Below are 27970 nucleotides of genomic sequence, written 5' to 3'. Positions count from 1 at the left end.
CGGGGGCTGGCTTTCCGGGGCCCCTCCCTCCCTCCCTCGCTCGCCCCCCTCGCCCCCGCCCCGAGTCGACGTGCCGCGGCTGCCGCAGTGGCAGGTTGGCGGAGCCGCCGGGCGCCTCTCCCGCGCGCCCGACCGCCCGACCGCCGAGGGGGGGATTCAGCACCGCGGAGAGCGGCTGGCCTGGAGCGCGGGGCGCCATGCGGCTGCTGCTGCTGGCCGTGCTGCTCTGGTTCTCGGTGGCCCGCGCGGGCTGCGAGCCCAAGATCATCAACATCGGCGCCGTGCTGAGCACCAAGAAGCACGAGCAGGTCTTCCGCGACGCCATCAGCCAGGCCAACAAGCGGCACGGCACCTGGAAGATCCAGCTGAACGCCACCTCCGTCACCCACAAGCCCAACGCCATCCAGATGGCTCTCTCCGTCTGCGAGGACCTCATCTCCAGCCAGGTAGGCGCGGGTCCGGTCCCCCACCCAGGGCTCAGCCACCCTCCTCTTGCCCTAACCCTCCCTCCCCTTCCACAGGCGGGCAAGCAAGGGAGAGGGGGCAATGCCTCGGAGCCTCAGGAGCCAAGGGGCAGGGGGGGGGGTGCTGGCGGCAGCAGTGGGACCCTTTCCAGAAAGCATCCCAAAGCCCCTTCTACTCCTCCTCCTCCTCCTCCTCCTCCTCCTCTGCCCCACCCCAGGATGAGCTGTGTGGGCATAATAGGGGGAAACGGGGGGGGGATCAATCTGGCTCACATAATGCGCCAAGACGGGCACGGGCATATCAATGTGCTTGCATCTGGAGGCGGCTCTTGCAGGGCTGAGGGGGGCTGAAATGGCAGGGAAACCACCCAATGGGAAGGGGAAAGCGCTTCGCCCGCCGCCCCCACTTGCTTCGTGGCATCACTCGGGAGCAAGCGCTCCCCCCAATCAAAAAGTCTTTTCCCCCCCAGGCCTCCCTGCATTCTTGAACCTGGCGTGCACACCCAACCCAAAGCAGTTGGACTTCTGTGGGCACAAACACAAGCTTTCTCACAAACGGGGAGGACCCAAAAATTACACATGCACATCCCTTAAAGGTCTTCAGGTGGACAGTTTTCCCTCTTAGAAAATTTAGTCCAGAAATTTAACACTGGATTAAAAATTTAGGGGACACGGAATGTGCCCTCAAGGCCAATAGGCTTTCTTCTTAGAGAGGAGGACGGGGACCTTGTTCCAGGCAACTGTCCTCCCGGCCAACTGTCTCCACAAGCTTGCTTCCCCCCCCCTTTGCTGGAAAAGAGGGGGGAGGCAATTGGGTGTAATTCTTGAAGCTCCCCCACCCCGAAAACAGCAGATTAACCGGACAGTCAACTGCCTGCCTGCCTTGAATCCCAGGGTATCCCAACCCGCCTCTCCCAGGGTCCACTCTGCCTCTTTTCTTTTTCACAACCTAAGGGCCGCTTTGCTTCCATGGACCCTGAATTCGCTTGTAACTGCCAAAGAAGCCCACCCAGCCAGCAGGCCAGGAAAGGCCCTCCCAGAGAGCCCAGGAGGGACCTAGCAGAGGCCCTCTGTGGAGCCAGGATCCAACAGAAGGACACGAAGCAGAAAGACCAGGAGGACTCAGATGCCGTCACTGAGGATCTGACAAGCCAGATACCACGGAAGGGCTCAAAGAAGCAGTTCTGGTGAAATAAAGTTCCTCGCCTCACAGCTGAATAACCAAACGGCGGCAAAGGGGCAAACTCTAAAAATATATAGGCAGGGCTAAAGAAGGACCTCTTCCCGCAGAGCAAAGTTTGCCCGCCTGAGGAGATGAGGAGGAGAAATTCCCAAAGGAAAAGGCCATCAGCAGAGCCGCCTCTGCCTGCCCATGTTCTGGGCAGGATGCCTGTGAAGGCCGGTTGCTAGGGAACGCAAGTGGGAGCAGCAGACCCCCCCCTTCTGCTCCTGAGCTCCTCACAGGCACCCAGTCAGAAGGGTTGATTCGGTGGGCCTTAAATGAAGGGCGGAAGGACGACCACAGCAGCAGATGGAGGCAATGGGAAAGCCAGGAAGGGAGCAGGCAGGGAAGGCGATGCTCTGCCTTTCACGCAGCACCAGGAAGTGCTTGCAGGGCGAAGAAGCGGGACTTATGACTGCAGCAGGCACTGCCTTTGGGTAAGGCTTGAGCATCGCTCAGCTCCCGAGCCTCCGTTTGGCCTCCTGCAGCCAGCCCTCTCCCCTTTTTTACAGGGAACTGGAGACATGAGCAGAGCCCTTGCTCTTCCCTCCAACACGGGAAGACTCAGATCAAAGGCTTTCCTATAGTCCTGCAATCTGCCTGTGGGCTGGGTAAACTAGTGGTTTAACTTGGTCAATAGTCATTGCGACGATCACGGGTAGTTCTAAACCTAATTTATGTATTATGCTAATTGTGGACTATTTTCAAAATTGGTTCCCCAAAGCAGCTGGATAGTGTACATCACAGAAAGAAAAAATCTGCATACATTTGTTAATTCGGCCCATTGCAGATCAAGGGGACCATGCTCGATGGTCAGGCAAATGCTAGCCGTTGTTACGCACAGGCTCCATGGATTTGAACAGCCCTTCTTCCCTTTGGGTTGGGGCCAATTTTTTCCCCCAGAGAAGAAAGGCCAGCCCTCACTTTTATTCTTGCACTGCCTGCTCCCCTTGCAACTCCCCCCTCCCTCCCTCTCCCTCTCTTTTCCAGAATCTCAACTGACTCTTTCACCTGAAACAGCCCTCAGAGAGAAATTATACTTCCATACTAAATGTACAGTTAAATAAATCACATTATCTAGCCTGCCTGTTCCACAGGGACTCCTTTTGACCTTGCAAATGCCTTGGAAAGATTCATGCGAGTCAGCAGAAGCAAAACAGCCTCAGGAAAGCTGACGCTTGTCTTGCAGGGCAGTTTGCAATCCGGGCTAGGAAGCATCTACTCCACCAGCTGCCCCAGTCTCCTGCCCCGGGGGAGTTACTGTCCAAAACCCACCCGGTGGGCACCTGTTGGTGAAGTTGATTTTACCATCAGCTGCCAGAATTTTATCCTAAGGATAACACTTATCTCCCAAATCATGCCAGGAGATAATAAAATACTGATTTGTTTTAATATTAGAGGGCTAATGAAACTGAATTTCACAGTTAATACCAATTCTGTCTGGCTTCCCCTAATGTGGTCCCTGAATTAATTCAGTTTTCTGAATTTGCATAAAACACTAAAGTACAGCTTGCTGCTGTTTCTAGCCAAAAAAGTGCTGGAAGCAATATTTTAAAATCCCAAATACCTCTACAATCAAGCAAAAAAGCTTTGAATGGAAGAGTAATTCCACAATAAAAAGCAACTCACCACATTTCAGAGATGCGGCCTGTCCTGCCCCAAAGAGGCACCCAGGAGATCCTCTTCTTTCACGGGGTGGCTGACCAAGAAGGGTGCAGGTAGTCCTTGACTTACAACCACGATTGTGCCTGGAATTTAGGTTGCTAAGTGAGAATTTGTTAGTTTTGCCTTGTCTTGCCACATTTGCTAAGTGAATCCCTGCAGATGTTAAATTTCACCAGTCCAGCTGCTCGCATTAGACACTGGGGCAGGGTTTCCTGGGGCCCCACATATAAACCAGTGTTGGTGTGCTGTGTCCTCCAGGTGTATGCCATTCTAGTGAGCCACCCACCAGCGCCAAATGACCACTTGACCCCAACACCGGTGTCATACACAGCTGGGTTCTATCGGATTCCTGTCCTTGGGCTGACGACTCGCATGTCCATATATTCAGATAAGGTAATGGACTCGCTCATTATTATCACGACTAATACCGCTGATATTATTACTGCCAATAGTAGTGCACATATATTATGGTGAGAGGTACAATATTCTCCCGCTTCTTGGGTTTGTTGTAATTTAAGTCCCTTGTTTCTTGTCTGTCCCCTGGGAACAATTCTGAGCCCCCTTTTACACAACATCCCTGGCTCCCTGTAGTCTTCGCTTCTCCACGACAAACGTGCCACCAACTTTTTTTTTATAAGTTTTTTCCTTCCAAGCCCTCTGTCATCTTGACTGCTGTCTTCTAGACATGCCGATGACTTTCCTATTCCTAGAACTCAGAGTACATAAGACAGGCCATTGAAAGACAAATGAAGAACAGTCCTTGCTTAGTGTCTGAGGATAATCTATAGACTTTCGGTGGAAACAGGATCTTTTCAAAAGCAATTAAGCTTTAGAAAGATTTAACAGGGCAAAGTAAAAGGCTTACAAACTAGTCCCTGGAGAACAAAATAAAATCCTGGAGTTTGTTTTCTGGATTCCCTACAAAGAAAACTACATCACCTTCCAACCACCCAACGATGTATCCCGTTTCCTTTCAGACTTTTGGTTTGCTCCTGTCTTTCGTTTGCAGAGTATCCACCTGTCCTTCCTACGCACGGTGCCCCCCTACTCCCACCAGTCCAACGTTTGGTTTGAGATGATGCGCTTTTACAAGTGGAACCACATCATCCTCATTGTCAGTGATGACCACGAAGGGCGAGCTGCCCAAAAGAAGCTGGAGACCCTCTTGGAAGAGAAGGAATCCAAGGTCAGTATCCCCCACACTCTGCTGCCTACACTTCTGTGGATACAGCAGAACCTTTAAAAGTCTCAGGCGTGTTGTCTGTACGTAGAGCCTCCTCGTATGTAAAACACCTCTTTTCTTCCCATTGTGAACACGACTAACATTATGCTGTAAGCATCAGCGGTGTCTCTTGAATAGTACCTAACGAAGCTTTGTACTCTTATTCATTTCACTTGCTTTACCATGGTCGAAAACCTTCTGCATAAAAAAAAGAGAGAAAACGAAACCGGCAACAACTGTGAAATGAGGAGAAACATAACCTGGAGCTTTGCAAATCCCCGTCTCTCAATGGCGAGTGTGCTGATAGGAAAAAGCTCTCTAGAGTAGCAAGGAAGCTACCCCAAGGCCTCCTGGTCTCTTGTGGGCCAGCTGGGGGTCAGAGAGGGAGGGAGGGAGGGAGGGAGAGAGAGAAAGAGAGAGAGAGAGAGAGAGAGGGAGGAGGGGAGGGAGGGAGGGAGAGAGAGAGAGAGGGAGAGAGAGAAAAGAAAAAGAAAGAAAGAAAGAAAGAAAGAAAGAAAAAAGAAAGAAAGAAAGAAAGAAAGAAAGAAAGAAAGAAAGAAAGAGGAGGGTAAATGGCTAGCTCAGCATCTCAGGTCCTCACACGGCTTGACCCTTCCGTGGACTCCTGGTTCCTACTGGCTCAGTCTTGTTAGAATATTTGGGGTCAGGCTTGGCCTTGGACGGCAGCAGGATCCTTGCCATGTTAATTTGGCTCTCCTTGGGATACTTCCAGTGACTTTCACTCCCCAGCTTCCTTACATGCCTTTCTGCCACACCCGTTCTCCCTAAGCCTCTTGTACTTTTCTTCCAAGCTCTGATCCCTTTCTACAAGAATTTATACTGCCAATCAATTTGCATCCTAAGACTGACACACCCTCTTTCCTAATCAAATTCAGTGAAGCTTAGAAAGACCCCCTTCCTCCTCCCTAAAAAGCATAAGACACAATGCTGACACAATGGCTTGTAAGGCAAAAGTTTTGTTCCCTATTAAAAAAAAAAAGTAAATTATGGTGCAGATGTACTATAGTCTTTTTCTATTAGTTGCTATTAACCTGCACCGGCTTCGTAGTCTTCACTGGAGTACCCTGCTAATAGTTACCAGACAGAGAAATCAGAGCCGTTTTCCCTCTGCAGAAGGTTCCCTCAGGCCTAGGCAGAGCTATGCATCATCAAATAGACCTCTCTGCACACACAGACGACTAGTAGAGCAGGCAGAACTCTAGCTAGGAATTGCTGCTTTTCTATGTGTTGGTTGGTTCCCCTTTAATAAATGGACTCTCAATGATCAGACCCTACCCTCGCCCAGAAACGCAAAAATCCTGCAAATGTCTAAGGGCTGCCACCACCACCACCCCCTGTTCTGACATGCCAGTCAGGAGCCACCCAGGGCTCTCTTTACAAGCTGACCTACATAGATGAGTCTGATTCCTGGGCACTGAATCCTGTTTGATCTGGCAATGCTGGCAAAAAGTGCCTTAAGACCCTCTGGGCAAATGACGTGGGTCTTATCAGATGCTCCCTACAGTGGATTCTGCAGGTTTTTTGGGGAGATGTGATAAAATGAAAGAGGCTGCTCTAGAGTAGGTCTCTCTCTCTCTCTTCTGTCACTGAGTCACCCAGAGGCTTCAGACAGATAAGCCCCTCTCCCAGCTCTGAAGAGCAGCAGCAGCAGCAGCAGCAACAGAGTCAGTTGCACTCCAAGTGTTTTCTGTCCAATCTGCTCTCCAGCCGTCAGCAGCCACATCGTGTAGAGAAGCAGGACGGTAGCACTGGTAACCAATCACGCTAACAGCTATAACTTTTTATCCAGGCAAAACTAAGAACAAGACAGATCCAATGACTCCCTGTGGACAGGCAGGGTCCAGAACACGGCTCTGCCTTGGATCAGAAAAAGTTGTTCATTCAGACCAAGCCTCAGTCTTGAAGTCACTTTGAATGGCACACAGAATCTTTCATCTGTATGAAAAGGTCTTATTTAAAACTTTGTTTCCATACCCGATCAAAGCAACTTAACCAAACCAAAGCCGCTATAAACTAAACCTATAGTTGCCCCAAGTTTAGAAAATGCTCTTCCAGATTAGAACTGAGAGGATACGGTATTTTTAAAGAATTTCCCAACTTCTACCAGAGGCTCAAGCGGCAGGACAGAACGCCAGAGCAGCGGGCCCTGCAAAGACTGGGGGACCCCCCCCCTTTTTTTTTGCTACTTTGATTCATAGTCCTAGCCAGGATTGTTCAAAAGGATGGCTTAATTCAGTGGCCTCTAGCCAGTCCCAAAATGGACTGCCAGCCACCTTCGTGATTGCTCTGAGACACTGACTGTTCTCTAATGGGATGTGGCTCGGCTCAGGGGTCCCACCAGAAGCCCTGGCCATGATACATGGCATGGCACTTTAATGGCTTTAATGTACTCTTCATAAAAGAGGGGTCAGACCAATCATGCAGCGGGGGGCGCGGTGAGTGGGTCGGTCAGTCACCCTAGTTCAGTAGATGCTCCATTTTCAGAGCCAGGGTCCTTGTGAACACTGGGACCAGCTGCACAGCAGGACGGTTGCCTTAGGAGTTTCAGACATGCCTGATTTTTTTGGGGGGGGGACTCCCTTCAGTTTATTCCACCAAAGCTCTTCTCCTGCTTCCCTCTCTCTCTCCTGGAGAAAGTGATGAGAAGGAATGTTCCATTTCATCTTTGATACATTTATGCATCCACCGCTCTTACATCTGCCTGCATCTGGCCTCCTTTTGACCCCTGAGGTCTCATGGGATGTCTGCACAGCCATCTGGAAAGCTGCTTATCCAGGTCAGCTAGCCAGCTATCCAATCTTCTCCTCTGGCTTTCCTGGCTTCCAAATGGATGTGGGTCCGGGACAAGTGATCATGGTTGGCTCATAGTTCAGGTTGTACGTGCCTATTATGGAAACTAATACTGGCCATATACTCCAAAGCTTGACAGCGAGAAAGATGGAGAAAAGATGTAGCAAGCGAGAGGGGAGGCAAGACGGAGCCAGGTTCAGCTGGGGAGGGGCCAGATGCCCCCCCCCCTCCTACTGGGTTTTGCGTGCTCCAGGGTTATAGCATTCCCTTTTCACAAACAGTGGAGAAAGAGTTGGATATTGGATTGCTTTACTACACGTCATTTTTTTCAACTGTTTATAATATTCTTCTGTGTCTACATATTTTTTCTGTGCACATTATTCATCAGAGTAAAAAAAGGAACTATGACAGCCTCGAACAACTATCCTATGACAGCAAGCGAGGACCCAAGGTATATTTGCATGGACAATGCACGCCGCCCACCAACCTAACTAGCAAAATGATGAACTTGGCCACAGGCACAAGGAAAAATTAATTAAAAATCAGAATCAGAATCAAAAAATATGTACCAAGCAAGCGAGCAAACTCCATGTTTTTTGGTAGCACGTTATTTTATGTTGGGATAAGTTTTGTTTGACCCTGAGAATGGAAATGTAGCAAGCCAGCCCTGGAAATATTTGTTTTGGAGACATGCATGTAAAGCAATAATCAACTTGCAAGTATTTTTTTTCTTTCTTTCTTGAAAAATTGAACCAATCCCTTCCTGCTGTCCTATCCTTTCCTCTTCCCCCTCCACCCCCTGCCAAAAAGAAATGGTTCCTTGGTGTGAAACTTTCACTTTGATTCCCCACGCTCCCAAGATGAACCTTGTGCATTTTCAAAAATTTTGAGTTCCCCTGGTTTATTGTTTGGTTTTGTTTTTCTGAAAAACAACGCTGGTTTGAGTTTTCAATTGCATTGCAAATAAACAAATACGTATCTATGATACTTATACATGCCTTTTTTCCTCTTTTCTCTACAAATGCACGCCTCTCTTTGAGTCTTGAGTGACTGCATGCACGGTGCAAAAGTTTTTAAAAATTAAAGAGAAAACAGTATCGATTAATATCAAAGAAAGGGGAAAAAACCGTAAGAGAAAAAGAAAAGAAAGAAAAAAAAGAGAAAAGAAAAGAAAAATAACTTCCCTCTGCCCTTCCTTTCCATGCCTAGCAGTGCTTTGAAAGAGGGATGGAATTCTCTTTCCTAAAAAGCATGGTTCTGACTCAGCTCTGCGGCCTTTGCACTAATCCCTCTCGCTCACACCAATTGCAGGCTGAGAAGGTGCTTCAGTTCGAACCAGGAACAAAAAATGTGACTTCACTGCTGCTGGAAGCCAAGGAATTGGAGGCTCGGGTGATTATCCTCTCCGCAAGGTAAGCCCTGAACCTAACTGCCTGCCTTTCAGCATTCAGGCCTCACGCGCAGATGCTGGGACCGGTGGGTCCAACGATGTCCCAGCCCCTTATTCCTGGGGGCCCTTTGGTCCTACAGCACTGGGAAGCAGTAGACGCGAGGTAAATGAAACACCAGATGGGAATCCAGTCAAAGTCAGATTGGTTCCTGGCACAGTCACAAGGGAAACCCCAGGCCCACAGACAGGACAGGAAAAAGCCGCACACCTGGCCAGGCGACAACAGCGTAGCGTCCCAACCGAGGAGCTATAGAATGGGAGCAGCCCCACCGGGACCAGCAACGCCATCCTTCCAGCAAGCAGACCCTTTGGCTTCCTTTCGGGATTCACTCCCCCCCCCGCAGAGCATGAGGGGGGGGGAGGCCTTCTATTCCCCCTGCCCTCTCTCTCTCCCCTCACCCGTAGCCCAGCCTGGGACGCCCCCTGCCTAACATCAGTTCGGTCTTGATCTGACACCACGATGTTCTCTGCCCTGAGGCAAGGAACAGCCAGATGCCCAGGCATGGCACGGGTGCCAGTGGGGCTCGTGAGGCAGACCAGGGAGAGTAGTCCTCTGCCAGCAGTGGTCACGGCTGCCCAAAGAGCTGCTGCATCACCAAGGACGGTGTCAAGATCGCAGGAACTGATAGCCCCCACCCCCTGCTTCACTGCTCAGACCACGCCTGGAATATCCTGTCCAGTGCTGGTCATCCCAATACCAGGAGGATCCTGGAAGGGATGCTGATCAAGGCAACTGATGGTGATGGTGAGGGCCTTCCAAAGAGTAGCTAAAGGAAGTGGGTGTGGTTGGCCTGGAGGAAGTTTCCAATAGGTGAAGGGCGTCCCAGAGAAGAGGGGTGCGCACATTCTCCACAATGCCTGAGGACGGGGCCGGAAGCAGTAGTGGGGGGAGCTTTACAGAGGGAGAACCAAGCTCAACATAAGGAGGAATTTCCTGACCTATCATGTGGAGGAATAGTCTGCCACCTGGAGCTACGGGTGGTCCATCACTGGAGGATTTCAAGCCAAGGTTGGGCAGCCATTGGTCTAGGATGGCCTGAGGATTCCTGCCCTGGGAAGGGGGATGGACTAGAAGACCTCCAAGGGATCTTCCAACTGTAGACAATGACTCTATGATTCCAAGGTCTGGATTTCTACCAGAGTTAAAATTAAAGTTACCCACTGTTTAAAGTCCAAACTTATTTAGAAGAAGTGTATTGCAATCCTCTGCACATTTACTCAGAATGAAGCCCCATTGTATTTAATAAGCTTACGTTCTAAAAATGTAGGAGTATAGTTCCAGTTACTTAAGCATGTTAACTCCAACTCTAAAATTCTAAATTGAGGACCCAAGTTTTCTATCACCTCTTAAGATTATTACATAAATAAATAAATTACTAAATAAAATACACAATTTCACACTTTGCAGTGATTGGCACAATTTATGCAGCACCTTCACCCATCCAGCAACTTTGCACTGACTGAACGGAGAACTGGAGGCTGGGAACACAAAGGCTCTCCCACAAACAGCTGGAGGGCTCCCCCTCAGAGAAACCTCTGGGGGGTCCAAACATTTGTGGGTTTGCACTGGTAATTCTCCTGGGTTTCCAACCTGTCTTTTGCTTCTTTCCACAAAGTGTTAAGAGGAAGGTCCTCCAGGGAGCCTCCCGCCTTCCCCAATTCAGGAAATGTTCCAAGAGAATGCGGAGTCTTGAGGAATCTTTGCTGCCCGCTCCCCAAACGGGGCCATTTCCCTAAACTGCACCATTTGCTCCTGATGCTCTGCCTCACTGGGGTCACTGACCATCCGATCATTTGTCCATTTGGCCAGACGGTTTGTGAAAGCGTTCTTCCCTAATGCCTCCCTCCTGAAGTGGGCCCCGGCCAGACAAATAGACGGCCCCGGCCTTGGACTCCTCCTGCCTTCTGCACTGGGGAAGCCTTCAGGAGCTCCCCTCTCCCCCTGGGGTCTCCACAAAGGATTCGCTCGGCAGAAGAGTCCATAGAGTTGGGGGAGCATTAAGGAAGGGCAAGAGACTTCTTGCCAGTGCCATCTCTCTTCTCTTCCAGTGAGGATGATGCCACCACCGTATATATGGCAGCAGCCAAAGAAAACATGACTGGTCCGGGTTACGTATGGCTGGTGGGAGAAAGGGAGATCTCGGGCAACGCCTTGCGCAACGCGCCAGAAGGTACCCATCCTGTTCTGACTATCCTCTCAAGCTACACCGCTTCTGCTGACGCTTCTGAGAGAATTTACAAGGGGGGGGGGGGTCAGCAGTAATGTGGCAAACCGGAGCAGTGCCGTGCCCAGTGTGGACAGAATGACTTCACAGAGAGATTCGTCTTCCCCTTTTATAGTTGTAAAAATTAAGGGCATCTAATTTCACGTGGGAAGGAATTAAGGCGAGGCTCAGAGACTCCCAGTCTGAAGGCAGCCCCACTCCGAGAGGCGGATTCTGGGGATAAATGGCTCAGGATCGCTGTCCTCGGTGCCTCCAGAGGCACTACTGGCCAGCGGAAACGGAGCTCCCCCCCCCCCGAGGGCTCTTCTGGATCTCTTCTCTTGGACCATTTCAGGACTGATTGGTCTACAGCTCATGAACGGGAAGAATGAATCTGCTCACATTAGAGACGCAGTTGCTGTGGTGGCCCAGGCTGTGCACGACTTGTTTGAGAAAGAGAACATCACCGACCCTCCCCGGGGATGTGTGGGGAACACTAACATCTGGAAGACGGGGCCCCTCTTCAAAAGGTAGCAGCGGTTCTCCTGCCCCTGCTCTTCAGGCCGGGGCCAGCAGCAAAGGCTGGTTGCTGTGGGCCAAGCAAATGCTCCGGGAGGAGAGGGAGGGCCGGCTCCCGAGGCTTTGCCCAACGGAGTGCTCACCTATGTGCCCAAGACCACCCAGAGTGCTTCCCCTGGACTCTCCTGAGAAGCAAAGGGAGCTGAAACGCTGCTGCCTTGAGGCCATGCAGCCTGCAAAGCCTAAAGGAGACTACTTCTCTTAGGGTGCTGATGCAGACCAAATATGCAGAAGGCGTGACTGGCAGGGTGGAGTTTAATGAAGACGGGGACAGAAAATATGCCAACTATAGTGTCATGAATCTCCAGAACAACAAGCTGGTGCAGGTCGGAGTCTACAACGGGAGCCACGTACGTGCAGCCAATGTCTTGACTCTTCCAATCCCTTCAGCTCAGCTCTGAAAAGGAAGGCCCTGAATTTGGGGCCTCCTGTGAATTTCCAAAGAATAAAATGCGGCGTAGACACGTATAGTGCCACAGCTAAAAGGAAAAAAGCGTGTCCTGCCCGCCTGTAATTAGTGGCTGCAGCCTCTGCCCAGTATAGCTGGAGCAGTTTTTAACCATCCTGCCTGAATTGCACCTTCACAGTTTCTGCCCAATGACCGAAAGATCGTCTGGCCGGGAGGAGAAACAGAAACACCGCAGGGCTACGAGATGTCCACAAAACTAAAGGTAGGCTCTGGGGAAAGGTGTGCGTTGTCTCACTTCCAATAGGAGAATTAAAATCGAGAGCCTTCGGGGAGGGGGAATGACTGCCCCACCTCTGACAAAGCACCGACGCCTAGAGGAGTTGCCTCTGCCGCCTTCACCAAACAGGAAGAAACGGAGGGAGAGCAGCCAAGGGCTGTCCCTGACAGTTGGTGGGCATGTGTGTGGGTGTGTGTGGGTGTGTGTTGTGGCTGCCGCCTTCCCTGTTGAACCTTTCTCCTCCCAAGCAGCCTTTCTGGCCTCTCTTTCCACAGATAGTCACCATCCACCAGGAGCCATTTGTCTACGTGAAGCCCACCCTGGCCGATGGGAAGTGCAAACCGCTGCTCAACAGCACGGGGGGACTGGTGCAGCAGGTGCTCTGTACGGGGCCCAACGAGACCATGCCAGGTGAACCCCTCCGCCCGGAAGCTAAGTCTCTCCCCCAAAGATCCACCACTTCCGGGTGGAGGCCTGTGGCCCCCACTCTCTCTGCACTGGCAAAAGTTGCTGCCAGGAACTTAATGAGTTGAATAGTGAGGGACCCCCGGGGTCCTTTTTTTATTTGCTTCCACTAATTTTCAATAGTATTTCACTTTTCTTTGGAGCTAAAAGTAGGGTAATTGTAGTGCTTTAAACCAACACGCAAAATATTTACATGGCTGTCAAATATCCTCCCAGGAGCCCAGTTCTGCCAACATCTGCCTGCCTTTATTCCCACCTTTTTCTTAGCTGCATCACAAAGGGAAACCGGAAGTAGCTAAACCCAGAGTCGGATCTTCAGACTGTGAAGGGCTTATCTTGTTTCTTTCTTTCCTCATTGCAACACAGGACGCCCCAGTGTAATGTTATGTTGCTATGGCTTCTGCATCGACTTACTCATCAAGCTTGCAAAGACCATGAATTTTACCTACGAAGTACATCTAGTGGGTGACGGTAAATTTGGCACACAAGAACGGGTAAGAATACTGCCTTTCTCTCAGTCTGATGTAAGTGAGCCAAAACATTCGAAGTGGGCAATAGTTCTCAATTTGCTCTGAATCTATAACTCTTGCTTATTTTTCTTTCCATTAAAAAAAGGGGTGGTGTAAGTCTGTTACCGTCATGGCCAACCACCGTGCCTCAACATCTGGAGGTTGTACCCTGTCAGCATTCAACCATGTTCAGACTGCTACAGGACTAGTTTCAGCGTACAGAGAGGGTCAGGGGTAAATGACGTGGTTTAAGCCCAAAGAAGGACCAGCTTCCAGAACAAGTGGATAAAGAACCTAAAGCAAGGCAAGGGATCCCGTGCTGCGAGCAGGCAGGGGTTTATAGCAAGCAGCTCGCACGGAGGTGAGGTGTTGTAGAGCCTTATAGATTCCAAACAGGATGTGGTGGCAGCTAGGTGAACTACCAAGGTATTACTGGCATACAGATATTAACCTACCTGGTTTGGAGAAGGTGATGCAGCCGGCATTCTCCAAAGAAAGGAAGCTGAAGGTCTTGACTTGAAATCCCACTTAACTTGCAGCCGCCAGCTTGAGCAACTGATCTGAAGTTCAGAAAAGGAATGGAGGAAGGGGGTGTTAGCTGCATCCGTTCTCCAAGGCCAAGGGATCCCAAAATTTCTACCAGATCAAAGATTACCAGCAGTAGAGAATACCTATAGCACTGGGTTGATCTGTTGATCCCGAGTGCTCTCTGAGCTTGGAGGTTTGCTTGCAGGAGCTTCACTGGTATACTCCCAAGTTGGGACATCTGCGAGAAACGACCAAGCTCAGACAGCACCCAGGACTCTACAGATCGAACACTCTTAAGGCTTACTAGCAACTGCAGTTCCCTTCTCTGCTCAGAGTTCCAGACTCACCTCGCAGGGAGGAGCTCAGGCATTCACTGAAGAGCTGAAAAGGCTTTTTTGTGGACACACCTGTGCAACGGAATGACCTTGGCCGGGGCTCTAATTGCAGGTGAACAACAGCAACAAGAAGGAGTGGAATGGGATGATGGGGGAGCTGCTGAGTGGCCAGGCTGACATGATCGTGGCACCATTAACCATTAACAACGAGCGCGCTCAGTACATTGAGTTTTCCAAGCCTTTTAAGTATCAAGGACTGACCATCCTCGTCAAGAAGGTAATGCACGAACATCGGTAGGGCAAAATGGTAGCCAGGACTACGAAGAGCAGTGGGAGCGAATCCCAGGCCCTGAGTTAGGATGGAAAGACGGAGCCCTGAGCCAAACGGCCTGGGTCAAGGGTCAACCGCTGGCTGCCCTGGAGGCAACAGCTGCCTCCTCTGAAAGGAAGCCATCCTTGTCCAATGACACCCAGCCACAGTTAATTGTAATCCTAACAATAAGTGAAGGGGAGATGCAGAAATGAAATTCAACAGAAACCTCCCTGACAGGGTGAGGAAGGTCCTTTTTCTTTCCAGCCGATTATGCTAAACATGCCTCTTGAAATGGACCCCCCATGTTTGGGGGCAGCCAATCCCTGAATTTCTCTTGCTCTGTGAAGGGACAACAGTGGCAGGGTAAGGTTTTCACTTTCCTGCCCTGTTTACGGCACTGGAGTGGCAGTGATGGGAAACCAGCTTAGGCCGCGTTGGTCTGATCCACACCGTTTTAAGCAGATCTCCTGATTCTGACTGGAGACTGCCCACTCATTCCAGGCTTTTTCCACCCGTGATTTCCTTCTGTGTTACAGGAAATTCCCCGCAGCACCCTGGATTCATTCATGCAGCCATTCCAGAGCACTCTGTGGCTCCTGGTGGGGCTGTCGGTACACGTGGTGGCCGTTATGTTATATCTGCTGGACCGTTTCAGGTACCTGAATACTCACAACGGGGAGGGAGACACAGCGTGTGTTTGGGGGGGGAGGGGACTGGCCATGAAAAGTCTCTGCAAATGGAGATACTGGGATCCAGAAAGTTGACAATATGTTGCTCAAAATGGAAAATCCAAAAGCCATCACAATCAATCCACTGAGCAGTCATTTAACCATCTCAGGATATGCTTCCTTTGCATGGTTTTTGCTGCATCCAGTTGGAGGGAGGGGCAGGGAAATCCTGAAGTTTATATTCTGCTCCAACCCTTTGAGTTATCTTCCCAGTTGGAAGGTCTAAGTACCCATTTCTGAGGATTTGGTAATCCCCAGACTTTCAGGCAGTAAAATGAACCAGAACCCGCTCGTGAACGGACAGGCACTTCCCTGCCGATAGTGCTAGAGATAGGGCAGAACCCAGCCAAGCGTTGTGGCTTGCTCTTTTGCAGTCCCTTTGGCCGATTTAAAGTGAACAGCGAAGAAGAGGAAGAGGACGCCCTGACCCTTTCATCGGCCATGTGGTTTTCCTGGGGGGTCCTTCTGAATTCTGGCATTGGAGAAGGTGAGCCCCAGACACCCTGGGAAGGAAGATCCTCAAAACTGCCGCTTTGAGCCCTCAGAGGGCAGAATCCATTCCTCAGAGGGGAAAGACGAGGCATGAGTAGGAGGATCTCCCTAGGAATGCCTCCCGTGATCTTGAGTCTTTTGGGTCGTTAAGTTCCATGTCAACCACAGGAAAAACTTTCTGTCCTTCACCCTCCAACTTCAACAGAGACTTTTTTCTGCTCCCTTTGCTCTGCCAGGTGCCCCAAGAAGTTTCTCAGCTCGGATCCTTGGCATGGTCTGGGCTGGTTTCGCCATGATTATCGTGGCCTCCTACACTGCCAACCTGGCTGCTTTCCTGGTTTTAGACAGACCGGAGGAACGAATCACTGGCATCAACGACCCTCGGGTAATCACCTCCAAACAGACATCCAGCTCGGCGGGCGGCCTGTGACTCGGGAGATGGCACTCAAACACTTCAGTGCATAGAACCAGAAAGAGGTTCCAGAAAGAGAGGGTGTGGTTCTAATGATCACTACAAGAGAAACGCAAAGCAGGCGTGGTCAGTAAGGAAGTCTCCACAGCTCTGATCATCCAGTATAGCCCTGGTTCAGATTTGATGGAGGGCCAAGGGGGGGGGGGAAGCCAAGAGGATAAAATCTTCTTGTTCTTGTTTTCCAGTTGCGAAACCCTTCGGATAAGTTCATCTACGCCACAGTGAAGCAGAGCTCGGTAGACATTTATTTCCGGAGGCAGGTGGAGCTGAGCACCATGTACCGGCACATGGAGAAACACAATTATGAAAGCGCCGCCGAAGCCATCCAGGCTGTTCGAGACAAGTAAGTGTTTGCCTGCAGAGCTCTCCTGTCTCTCCTACGGCTTCTTCTCTCAGCTCTTTTTCCTGGAGTAAATGATGGATCCGTTGCGTTCATAATGCTCAGAGCACTCTGGCTCTTCCAACGGGGCCCGTCCAGCTGCCTTTAGAGTAGAAGAGCTCTGCTGGATTGGGAAGGGAAGCTCGCCCAGTCCCCCCCTCCCCCGACTCAAGGAACCAGGCCAGGCACCGATGCTCTCTGCAGCCAGTTTAAGCCCACCGATTTGGCCACACAGCAGAGGCAGCCGGCTGCAGTGGGTTCCCTCCACAGAAACGAGCAGGCAGGCGGTTCCCTCTTCTGATCGGTGGACACGGAGGGCAACTGGCCGAGTTTCTCTGCGAGGCAGCCCAGTTTTTCATGATGCCTTGTTTCAATCTCTTCCATATTTACTTTATGGCTCTTCTTCCGTCTCCACCACAGCAAGCTCCACGCCTTCATCTGGGACTCGGCTGTACTGGAATTTGAAGCCTCACAGAAGTGTGACCTGGTGACTACAGGGGAGCTTTTCTTCCGCTCCGGCTTCGGCATCGGAATGCGCAAAGACAGTCCCTGGAAGCAGAACGTCTCCCTGGCCATCCTCAAGTCTGTATTCTCTATCTGGGGGGGAGCGGGGGGGGAGAGTGGAGGGCTTTGGGAAGGGGGTGGGTAGGATCAAAGGCCAGGATGCTTCTTTGAGCGTTGTGGGAAAGACAATAGAAAGACAACATGCCCCTCAAAACACTAGACTTCCTAGAGTTCAGTAACTGACAAATTCCTGTGTCAGAGCCCCAAGCACCTGCCACTCTGGGCTATTCACTCAGGGTTCTCACTCAGACCGGTTTAAACATCCAAGCGGTGGCTAAATGGCAGCAGAGAGTCACTGTTTCTGTACTTCCTTGCTTCACTCACTGCAACCCTCTGCCCTTGCCTCCGTCCAGCCCACTTCTGTTGACTACGTGGCCTGTGGCTGGATAAGTCAATCCATCCTCATACAAGGAACATGGAAGAGTTTTCAGCAATCCTATAAAAACACTGTGGTAGACCTCTTGGGGGCGGGGGGGAGGAGAAGTCCTTACTGGGAAGAAAGAGAAAAGAGTACGGGGGGGGGGACAGTTTAATTCTTTCCCCATTGGAAAGCTTAAACCGGGACAGAGAAGTGAATCATCACCGCCCCCCTCTTCTGCTTCCAGCCTCCATGAGAATGGCTTTATGGAAGAACTTGACAAGACTTGGGTGAGATATCAGGAGTGCGATTCCCGCAGCAATGCTCCGGCAACACTCACCTTCGAAAACATGGCAGGTAACTTGGTTGCTTCCTACCTGCTTCACAATCCCCTATTTTTTCTTTACACTTCCCCAAACTTTTCAAAAAGGTCTTCTTAATTACTTCCAATTCAATGTGTGTTTGACTTTAGTAACATGTAAGCTGTTAGCACACAAGATACTGACTCTGGTTGTAGTGAATTAACCTTTTCCTGCATCAGCATAATACTCTGAAAAACAAACTAACCAATTGAACTGGATTTGCGCAATTGAAGTCCTATCCATTCAAAAGCTGAGCAGTATTAACAAATGTGTGACTATAGCCACAAGGTTTTCAACTGGCAGGGTTATATGTACAGGGTGGCAGTGGGGGTGAGGCAGAACCCCGCTGTGGTGCACCCAAAGACCCAATAGTGGAACTGGCCCAGATTTGGTCTTTCAATTCCATATTCCTGGGGAAAGGGAAGCGAGCCCACGCTACCCTCAAGTTATCCTTTAGATCCAAGAGCCAGACTTGGATAGAAGGCTGGCCGGGCCATCGGCCACGTGGAAAAGCGGAACGGAGGGTTCAGTCTGGCTGGGGGCCACGGCCTCGGTGGGAGAATGGCCAGCTTCCAAGACTGCCTGACTGAAGCCATCTGCAGCTCCTGGCAGCCTGGAAGCTGGAGCCAGGAGGGGGCTATAATACCCCTAGCTGAGCCGTGGAACTACCTGACAAAATGCGGCTTTGCTTTAATGCCGCTCACCACGGAGCAAACCGTTTCTTGAGTTTGGCTCTATACCGACGAGGAGGCCCAAACGCTTCGGCCAGGAAAGAAAATCTCTGAAAGCCGAACCCCTTTTCTACCTGGGAAGCGTTGCCAGGGATGCTCCCCCCCCTGTCCTCCTGCCGCTCAGAGCAGCAGCCCAGCCAGAGGCAGCGGCGGGAGTCCTGGGCTGGGACCGCGGATCTGGAAACCTGGGCAAGATCAGACCTCCTCACGGAGGCCCGAGAGGGGCGTTCCCAAAGGGCAGAAGGAGGAGGATGGAAGGGAGCTGGAGAAGGCACTGCAGCCTCTGCCCAGGTGTCTCCTTTGGGTTAACCTTCCTGCTTGTTTCAGGTGTATTCATGCTGGTGGCTGGAGGTATTGTGGCCGGGATATTTTTAATATTCATAGAAATAGCATACAAAAGGCATAAAGACGCCCGGAGGAAACAGATGCAACTGGCGTTCGCGGCAGTTAATGTGTGGCGGAAAAACCTGCAGGTAGGACAGACCGTTTTTAGAGCAACACCTCCAAAACAGGTGCGGTTTTTTTTGTTTCCCATTACTTCACCCAATCAGTGACTACCGTGCTACGTGGGACGCCTAGGGGCCTCCCTTCCCGCTTGCCCCTGACAGCAGCAGCAGCAGCAGCAATTCCACGGGCGGGGGGGGAAGGGGGGAGGGTTACACACACCACGTCCCAAGCCCATCTCCTGCTTTCTGGGGAGGCCAGTGGGGCACTCTGCACATCCAGAGATCGGACAGGCCAGGGCCCCTCAGCCAGCCTTCTCTTCCCTGGCTGTGGCCCAACTGCTGCGCTTGCCGGCAGTGCCCTTCCCCCCTCCCCCCGTTTCTGTTCCACCCATTCAGAGGTCCAATGCTGGGAAAGATGGTGGCACCGTAAGGCTGCGATCGGGAGCACTTCCAGGAAGAAGGCCTCAGACAATCCAGCCTTGTGGTGCACGGCCTCCAATTGCATGGCTAAAGATATTCACACAACCAATGGCCCCATTCTGGCATCCCCTGTTGTCAGGAGAGGCGAGTAGAAGAGATGGAAATCTTTCCTGACCCCCCCATTCACCCCATTCAGGCCCCAGAGGCAACCTTTCAAACAAACACAGACCTGCGCACTCACATCTTGCCTATCCTTTCACGTTCCAGCAAAATGGATCCAATCAGTGGCTCACGTCACTGGTGTTTTCCCCCCACGGTCTGTACAGGGCTTAAGCCAGAATCTGCCAGAGCCCCCTTGCAAGCCTCTTCATGCCAACCCTACCTGTAAAACCAACTGGGTTCTGGCCATCCAATCGGAATGCCTGTTACTGGGGGGGACGGGACACCAGCAGCCACCTCCAGTATAGCAGACCAGGGCACCCAGCCGCTGGTTTCCGCACCGTTTCTTAAAAACAGTGTGCCCACAGGCCAACCCCCATTTCACAGAGAAGCCCAAGGGAAGCGGTTTCAGAGCAATACCCTTTTCTTTGCAAGGCAGCCCAAAGAAGCCCACTGTACCGAGAAGGGAAAAGGGAAGAGAGTCTGGCTGGCCCATTTCCAAGGAGACATTGTAGAGACCTGCACAGCTCCCCCCCCACACACACACACCTCCCTCCCTTCCCAGCCCCACCCCGCAGCCGTGCAGAAGGGGTTAATCCAGAACAAGAGCACTTTAGTCACTGCCATTTTTCACTTGCCAACTTTCTAGAAAAAGTCCTGCCCTGGGTCTTGGGTGGGGGGGGGGAAGAACCTGTGGGGCGGTCACTCAAGCATGCCACCCCAGGGGTGATAAGTAAACAGAGAACGATGCTAAGAGATCCGTTTGACAATGTAAGACTTTTTCACAGGAGGATTCCTCAGACCACTAGTATCTGGTACATTGCTAGAAGGTAGGCAAGTGGAAAGATTTCTTTCTTCAAGAAAAAAAAAATACAAAAAGCAAATATATCTATAACTTCTTTTGTTTGGTTTTATTTTGCTACCTGGGGAAATCACAGTTTTGCCATGGCCGTTTCTGGCAATGCCATGGGAAGGAAAAAAAAAAAAGAAAAGAAAAGAAAAGAAAACTCAAAACGAAACCCCTCCCCTCCCCTCCCCTCCCCTCCTCTTGCTAGCTTTTCTTTTCCTGTGCATGCTTGTCGGAGTCACGGAGGATCACTGGAAAGGAGGAGTAAATGTATCCCCCGCGCATGCTCCATGCATCAGCGGGATACATTTTTGGTCACCCCACCGCGGGCTGGTAGAACCACACCTGGTTTCACCTTTTCCTCTCCCAAAGGGGTGAAAGAGAAAAAGAATGGGAAGAATTCGGATCGGCTGGGCTGCCCCACTCACCTGCCCCACAAGAAAAGCAAGTTCCCCACGGTGCTGACCAGGTTTGACTGCCTACCACCCAACAGCTGTCTTTTTTTCCCCCTCTTCATTCTGTTTCTTTGAGTTCCTGGCATCCTTAAATATCATCCAGAATTGCAATGCTTTGCTTATTCCCTTTCTTTTCCTTGCTTAAGTTGTAATTTCAAGAGATTTTTGTTCTTTTATTTTTTTATTTTATTTTATGTTGAAAAACAGTTCAAGTTTTACGCCAAGCATCACTGAAATTTTTGGAATACCTTTTTTTTAACATACAATGACCTTCTCTTCCAATGCAGTCCTCTCTCTCTCTTGTGGCCGTAGGATTCACCTTCAGAAAAGGCCCCGAGCATTTTTATTTAGTGGTAGGTGAAAGTGTCTCACCTCTCTCTCTCTAGTTAGACCAGCCGTGACAGGAAGGAAGGAAGGAAGGAAGGAAGGAAGGAAGGAAGGGGCAGGGAGTGAGATGTTCCTCTAGGGACCCAGGATGCCGTGTCCTTGTTTCTCATGGGGAGGCCAGTGGAGCAGCCAAGGCCTCTGGAATGTATAAAATGCAGCAAAAACCCAGCTGCTGACTCTGCCCACTGTGCCCATCTTAAGGGGATCCTTTCCGCCACATCTCACCTTAGTTCCAAAGGAGACCTTCAGACTGATCGGCCCTCGCGTAATTCCCAAGCCAAGTGTCAGGGCCATGTGTATGTCTGGGACTGAGAGCCATCAGGAGATGGTAGGCATTGTCTTGGCCATAGAAGACAGACAAGAGACATATCCAGGATCGTGACATGGGGCTGTGTTCATCTAGGTGTAGAGATCCAAGCCACCCAATGGAGATCTAATCGCTTATATACATATTCATTTTAGGATAGAAAAAGTGGTAGAGCAGAACCAGACCCTAAAAAGAAAGCCACTTTTAGGTCCATCACCTCTACCCTGGCCTCCAGCTTCAAGAGACGTAGGTCATCCAAAGACACGGTAAGAGGAAGAAAAACAACTGTCCCTCTTTCTTTTTTCTCACTCTCTCTTTCTTCTTCTACCATCCCATCAACTACCACACACCCATCCCGAAGCTGCCCGTGTGACCTACCATAGCCTCATGTCCGTCAAGAGTCAGTTGGTCGGTCGGTCAGTCAGTCAGTCAGTCAGTCAGTCAGTCAGTCCCGTGTCCCTTGGCAACTTTCAAAGCCGAAGAGGGCAAAGGAGGTTTTGAATGCTTTGTAGTGTTCTGTAAAGAGTTTGGAGATAACTGCAATGAGTTTCTTGTTCTAATTTACTTACTTATTTATTTATTTATTTTGAATTCTTTTCTTTCATTCTGTTTAGAATTGTGGTTTAAGTTTTGCTCACTTTACTGATATCAACAAAAATCAGCTTCCCCTGCCCCCCGTTTTCTGAGTGTTCCTGTACCTGTTTGTCCCTATATGCTTAAAAGCGGTTACCGACCCCTCCTGCACTCACAGTCCCCCCCCTATAAATTCTACCAATCTGGGCAATGTCTCACCTCACGCTGAGCCATACGTTCATCATATTCTTTACTTGTAACTTCTGTTTGTGTTTTTCAAAAGAAAGAGGACATTTTTAAATTTTGTTTTACTTTATTTTTTGTGTAAATTAAGTGGCAACAATAGTTTCTGCTTGTAACACTCTGGACTGAGTTGTGCAGGCTGGCAATCAAATAATTCTTTGGAGTGATAGAGCTCTAGAAAGCAAATGTTGTTGCTGTGTGTTGGTGTGTATCTCCCCCAAACCCTAGCAATCCAGCTCACTTAGGAAAAATGCTCCTCTGTTTTAAACCCAAATATCCTGCCAAAGGAGAGACTCATGGGAACGCTTGTTCTAAGCTTTTTGCTTTTCAACATCCCCTCCCCCCCCCCAGTGAGGTAGGGGCACCAGGTTGCATGTACAAACGGAACAAGAGAGGGCATCTCCCATCTGCATGACCTGGACTGGATCCCACGTACTGCATGTTTAAATGTTTGGGACGGAGGAAATGGAATTTCTCTTTTCTGCTCTGCAGCACAACACAAGGAATTGGCTCACGAAACCATTTCTTGCAGTGAGCTTAAATAAAACTTTTAAATACATATTTATTTTTAATTAAAATTTCCTTTGAAGGGAGGGTATAGCTCATAAAGAGTGTTTTCTGAACTGCAGGAAGCTACTAGGAAGGTGGCGACACCCCCCCCCCCAGCCCTCCCCCCAGGGTAAGGCAGGAAGAGCGAGAATGTTTCCCTGCTTTCTGTAGACTGGCAGGTTCAGGGCTGGGTTTGGCCGTGGAACACAAAAACCTGAACCGATAGAAAAAGAGAAAAACTCGGGACCTGCAAAAGGACATTCAGATCCCAAAACTACCTCTGTCAAATACACCCTGAAGTAAAGCTCTTTCCTTCACGGGTGCCATTTGTCCTTTGCTAAGGACAAATGAGCGCAGTGTAGGTAGGGCTAGGGTGCTGTCGGTGCTCCCCCAGGATGAGCGGGGCCAGGATGCTGGCCCTGTTTTGCCTTAGGGAGAGTTTCAGCTCCAACCCTGCCCCTCAGAGCAGTCCCTAGCCCCGGTTGCTTTAAACGGCCTCCTTCCACAGGGTCCGCAAAGCTCTTGGGGCAGCCTTCAGCACTCTGGGGCAGAGTCGGGAGCAGAAGGTCTCCTGGCCATTTCTCCCTCACAATGGATGGATAGGTACGTCCCAGGAAATAAGCCAAAACTGTGCTCCGGGCAAGGAGCCTTTTTCCCTCAAACCAAAGCCAGCTTCAAAAGCAGTCCGCCTGGGAGTTGAGCTGCCCCAGTCACTGTTCCTGCGGCTTTTTCAGGAATTGAGCAACTTGGCCGAACCTTGTGTTGGCCCACAAGACATCCACTGCCCTCTCACAGACAGCCCTAAAACCCTTTCTGTCCTAAGTGGGACAGACAGGGGAAGACGACCATAGTTTAACAGGGTGGCTTCCCCATTGCACACAGCCCCCTTCCTATTAGCACCTTAGAAAATTGTTTTTTTTTTTTTTGAGGGGCTGAGACTGGATTTTCCTCCCAATCTGTGGTTAAAATTCCACTCAGCTCAGCCCTGGGGAAAGCTTTCATGGGCACCTTTCAGCATCAAGTTCTCAACGCCCAGAGGCCAAACTCACCCAATTGCTCCACTGGCACCCAAGTCTCCTGCCTGGGGCTCCTCCAGCAGAAGCAGCTGACTTTGGCAAACGGGCTTTGAGTCACCCTTTGGGTAGCCTCCAGCTGCAACAGCAGATCAGGAAAGGTGGGGCCGGCTGAACATTTCCTGGGAGAGAAAATGGGCAGCACATTAATTCCTGTCAAAACTGGAGCCAGGAAAACACTGCCTGACCCAAAGTTTGGGGGAGGCCTGCACCTCTTCCAAATCACAGGCCAGTCTTGCCCTAACCACTCACCACCATCACCCCGCTAAAACCTCTGCAAGCAGGTCCCTGTCCTCCACTTGAAGCCGGCATGGCCCCTGCTGGGGGGGGGGACAGCTTCCAGAGGAGGCGCCCGCGGTGTGCTTCCCCACGGACAGCATCTTCCCGCTGTCTCCCTCCCTCTCCCTGCTCAAAATGCAAAATGGCGGCTGGCCAAGGTAGCCCTCCCCCGCCCTTTAAGACAGGTGCACTGCTGCCCCAGTGAAGGGGACGTTCCTGCCCAGGGAATCAGGCTGGCTTGAGGGGGACCCAGAGACAGCCTGGCATCATCAGTACGGCCGGGCCAGGCTCCAAGCGGTGGCCTTCCCCTCAAGCAGGCCTGGGGGCTTTGGATGCTGGGAAGACCCCCCTGAAACCTTCTTCCTTCCACTGAGACAGCCCACAGCCACCCCCCTTCCTGATTGTCTCCCTTCCCCTGCCAGGTCTTTAGCACGAGGACTGAAGGGGCTTTGTCAGGGGAGGGGGCAAAAGGTTACACCTGCCAGGGAGGTAAAGCCCAACCAAAAGGGCCCCTCCCTCTGTAAGGGGGTGGTGGCTCTGCCTGAATGTCCATCAAACCCCCCACAAGGGGACCGAAGGCAGGGCCCCCATGACCCGCTCTTGGGAGGGGCGTTATGCGGCCCCGGGGCGCATAACCTGGCGCTCCCTTCCTCTGCCCGGGCCTCTCTGGGGAAGGCCCAGTGCCCTTCTCCTTGAGGGAAGTGAGCCCCACTTGGCAGGGGCCAGGCAGGCCAGGCCTCTGGCAAATGAGCCCTGCGGAGGTCCAGATCCCCTCCTCAGAGCGCAGGGCTGTGCAATTTTGGCAGGCCCCCAGGGCTAGCTTTGTTTGCCAAGGGCCTCTGCAAGAAGAGAGCCTGGCATCTGCAGGGCAGCGCCTATCTGGGCCTTGCCTTGCCAAAGCTGGCCAAGCCTGTTCTGCTCATAGCAAACAAATAAAAGCAGGGGAAAGCCTTACGCTTTGCAGCCAAGCCTTCCGTTCAATTCCAGCCATCCAATCCTGGAGGCCGGCCTAGAGTTTTTAAGGCAGTCCGAGTTGCGTCCAGTGCCAGCCTCTGGGTGAGACTGCCATCAGCAATCCGTTGGTCCCAGCAAGGACAGGGCAGCCCTTCCCTCCTGGAGTCTTAGGACGACAGCTTTGCCATCCGAGGATCCACCTTGGAGAGCAGGATTTTGTCCCCTGGGGTCAAAGGGCATTTCCAGTTCTAGGCTTCCCAGAGGGGATGGGCTGGAGATGGTCTTGAGAAGGAGGGAAGGGCTGACGGCCGTTGGTTATGCCTGTAAACATCTTTATAAACAGGGTTCCCTCTTCCATCCTACTAGAATGCAGGATCAGCGGATCAACACCGATCCGTGTGGCAGTTCTGGGCAGGGGAAAAATGCCACAAAATTAGCCCGTAGCTTTCCCAGCCATGAGGTCTCATGGCCACCTCTAGTTCAGACCGCTTTCAGCCCAAAGACCAAGAGAGGCCACAAAGCAGAGCCCTCCCAGTGGCGATTATGCTGGGGGCATCGACTCCACCAGGTTTCCCAAGTTTCTGTCCAGCCACGATAGGAACCGGAGGCCGGATTGGGCAGGTTGGACTGGATCTAATCCAGTGAACCTTCAGGGCTTTCGTTAGGGATAAAATCAGCATCAACCAGGGAGCAGTCTCTGCAACAAGAAACAGGCACCCCAGCTAGCTGAGTGGGCAGATGGGTGGCTGCGTTTGGGGACCGTGAAAGGCCAGGCAGGTGAAAAATCCTTCCTTTTAGACTCCAGTCTTGAGCGAAGAAGATGGACAGGTCTACGTGCGATGAGGGAAAGGGACATTCTTGATGGGTTGCTCAGGCTTCTCGAAGATCAAATGCTGCAGTCTGTTGGGTGGGCAAGGTGGCATCCTGTGGGGCACCGTGGTGAGGGTCGATGCTCTTTGCACAGCTGGGTTTTGCCTTTAACTCTGGAACTCTGCAGCCAATGCCTCTGTAATAGACAATGTGCCATTCATGCGCCTGCTCCCTACAGACAGCCCCGCGATGTCACCACGCCCAGCATCCGTGAGCTGCAGTGCAGATAGCCCTGTAGAGAGTCCCGGCTTCAGGAGCTGCTCAGCACAGGGTGGGCTCTTGTCCTGAATGTTGATTGACTTTTGTCCTGTACCCACGTCCTGTATTACGGGGGTCTGTAACGGGCAAGGAGCGTGAGGGCCCAGGCAGGGGCGAAGGGCAGGCCCCAGAGACCCCGGGAGGGGGGCGCCAGGAGGAGGGGGGCAGAAGGGGAAGGGGGGGCACGAGCATTCTCTGAAATGTCCCCCGCCTACAGAGAAGAGATGCTGATTGGCCGGAAGTTGGTGGAACTCCAGGGCTGTCATGGCTGAAACGTGCCTGGAGGGGATTAGTTGCTCTCCAGGTGGTTGAACCGGAGGGCCGCAGAGGCTGTCATGTAACACGTCCACCCACCCCACCACCCTGTCCCAGGCGGGGATCCCTGAGAGATGATGCAGGTCTATGCTGTCCTGGCAGGCAGGTGGGGAAGGCGCAAGCAGGACCAGGAGGGAAGAGCAGCGGTCCAGCTTGGGGGGACCAACGACTGCAGCTCTGCCGCCAGGCAAGGAGCGGCAAAGGAGGCCACCGGCTTCCCGCTAGGGCGGCATTCCCTTCGCATTCAGCTCATGTGTGCCGATCATGCTTTTTTAAAAAAGGGTGGCTACAACAGCATTTTTTTAAAATCTCTGAGGCAATTTGAAGTTTATTTTTGCCACAAACTATTGCTACGGGCAAGCAAGTAGCTTTGAACTCTCTAATAAATGTCCTACTAATAAATTGAGGGGATCTGCTACTGTTCCCCAAAAGGTTTTCCTCAGAGAAACCAAACAAGCTGAGTGGGCTTTCCTAGGCCATTCTGGCCCTGCCTCCCTCCCTCCCTCCCTCCCTCCTCCAGCAGGGACAGCAGAGACCCTTTCAGAGGCCTTGCCTCCACATGGACCTCTCCCTTAGCAATTACCTTCCCAATTTATCATAAACCAAGCTGACTGAGTTGCCTCGTTCTTTACTCACTGGCCACTGAAGCCACATCCTAGGGTGCTAAAACTAAGAGGGAGAGGAAAGTGCCACCAATTCCCGGTGGCTCTGGGGAGAGATTTTGGGTCCAGCCCTGGCCAGCTTCTCTCCGTGGGCTGCATCCTGTGCAGGGGACCTTCGACCGGCACTCAGCATGCACAGCCTGTGGCCCAAAGCGAGGGGCAGAGACGGCCCGTGCATCATCCCTGAGCGATCTCCCACCAGGACGTGCGTCTCAATTGCATCAGCTGCTCGCAGCCAACCCCTCCCCGCCTAACATCTGGCCCGTCTGTCTGTCTGTTTGTCTCTTGCAGCAGTATCACCCCACAGACATCACTGGGCAACTCAATCTCTCTGACCCCTCGGTCAGCACCGTGGTGTGAGATCTCGGGACGGACCAATGGAGACTCTGAGGGCCCTTCTGGAGACACCAAAGGGAAGCCTTTGACATCCACCCACGGCGTCTGCATTGCTTTCTTCCCTCCAGCCCTGGTAGATCCCAGCTTTCTCCAAGGGTGACCAATCTCGTGGCCTTGGCGTGAACTACTGAAGATGAGGCCTGGGAGCACCTCCGTTCTTTCTAGAGTGTGGCCTCTATTTACTTCTCCTCCGAGACACGCAAAGAAGGTAGTTCTGAGGGAGACCCCCCACCACCAC

The 27970-nt window shown here is 51.5% G+C and overlaps 1 protein-coding gene across 4 annotated transcripts; it reads left to right on the top strand.

Annotated features, from left to right (window-relative positions):
* Positions 1-197: 197 nt before the first annotated feature.
* On the top strand, positions 198-27970 carry GRIN1 (glutamate ionotropic receptor NMDA type subunit 1). Of its 4 annotated transcripts, XM_015831646.1 has the most exons (21): positions 198-446; positions 3610-3744; positions 4361-4537; positions 7773-7835; positions 8696-8796; positions 10884-11005; positions 11394-11568; positions 11823-11967; positions 12205-12288; positions 12579-12714; positions 13135-13262; positions 14253-14417; positions 14990-15108; positions 15556-15668; positions 15910-16058; positions 16331-16488; positions 16945-17106; positions 17694-17803; positions 18867-19012; positions 21716-21826; positions 27628-27970. In XM_015831646.1, exons 1-21 carry the CDS (start codon positions 198-200, stop codon positions 27694-27696), a joined length of 2817 nt encoding a protein of 938 aa, XP_015687132.1. In that variant the 3' UTR covers positions 27697-27970. The 4 variants fall into 4 exon arrangements, with proteins under 4 accessions (XP_015687132.1, XP_015687133.1, XP_015687134.1 ...); XM_015831647.1 differs by lacking the exon at positions 7773-7835; XM_015831648.1 differs by lacking the exon at positions 21716-21826.

This window comes from Protobothrops mucrosquamatus, unplaced genomic scaffold (genome assembly GCF_001527695.2).
Source record: "Protobothrops mucrosquamatus isolate PMUCROS unplaced genomic scaffold, P.Mucros_1.0 scaffold_270, whole genome shotgun sequence".
In the NCBI taxonomy this organism is placed as follows: Eukaryota; Metazoa; Chordata; class Lepidosauria; order Squamata; family Viperidae; genus Protobothrops; species Protobothrops mucrosquamatus.
This window is presented reverse-complemented; position numbering and strand designations above follow the sequence as displayed.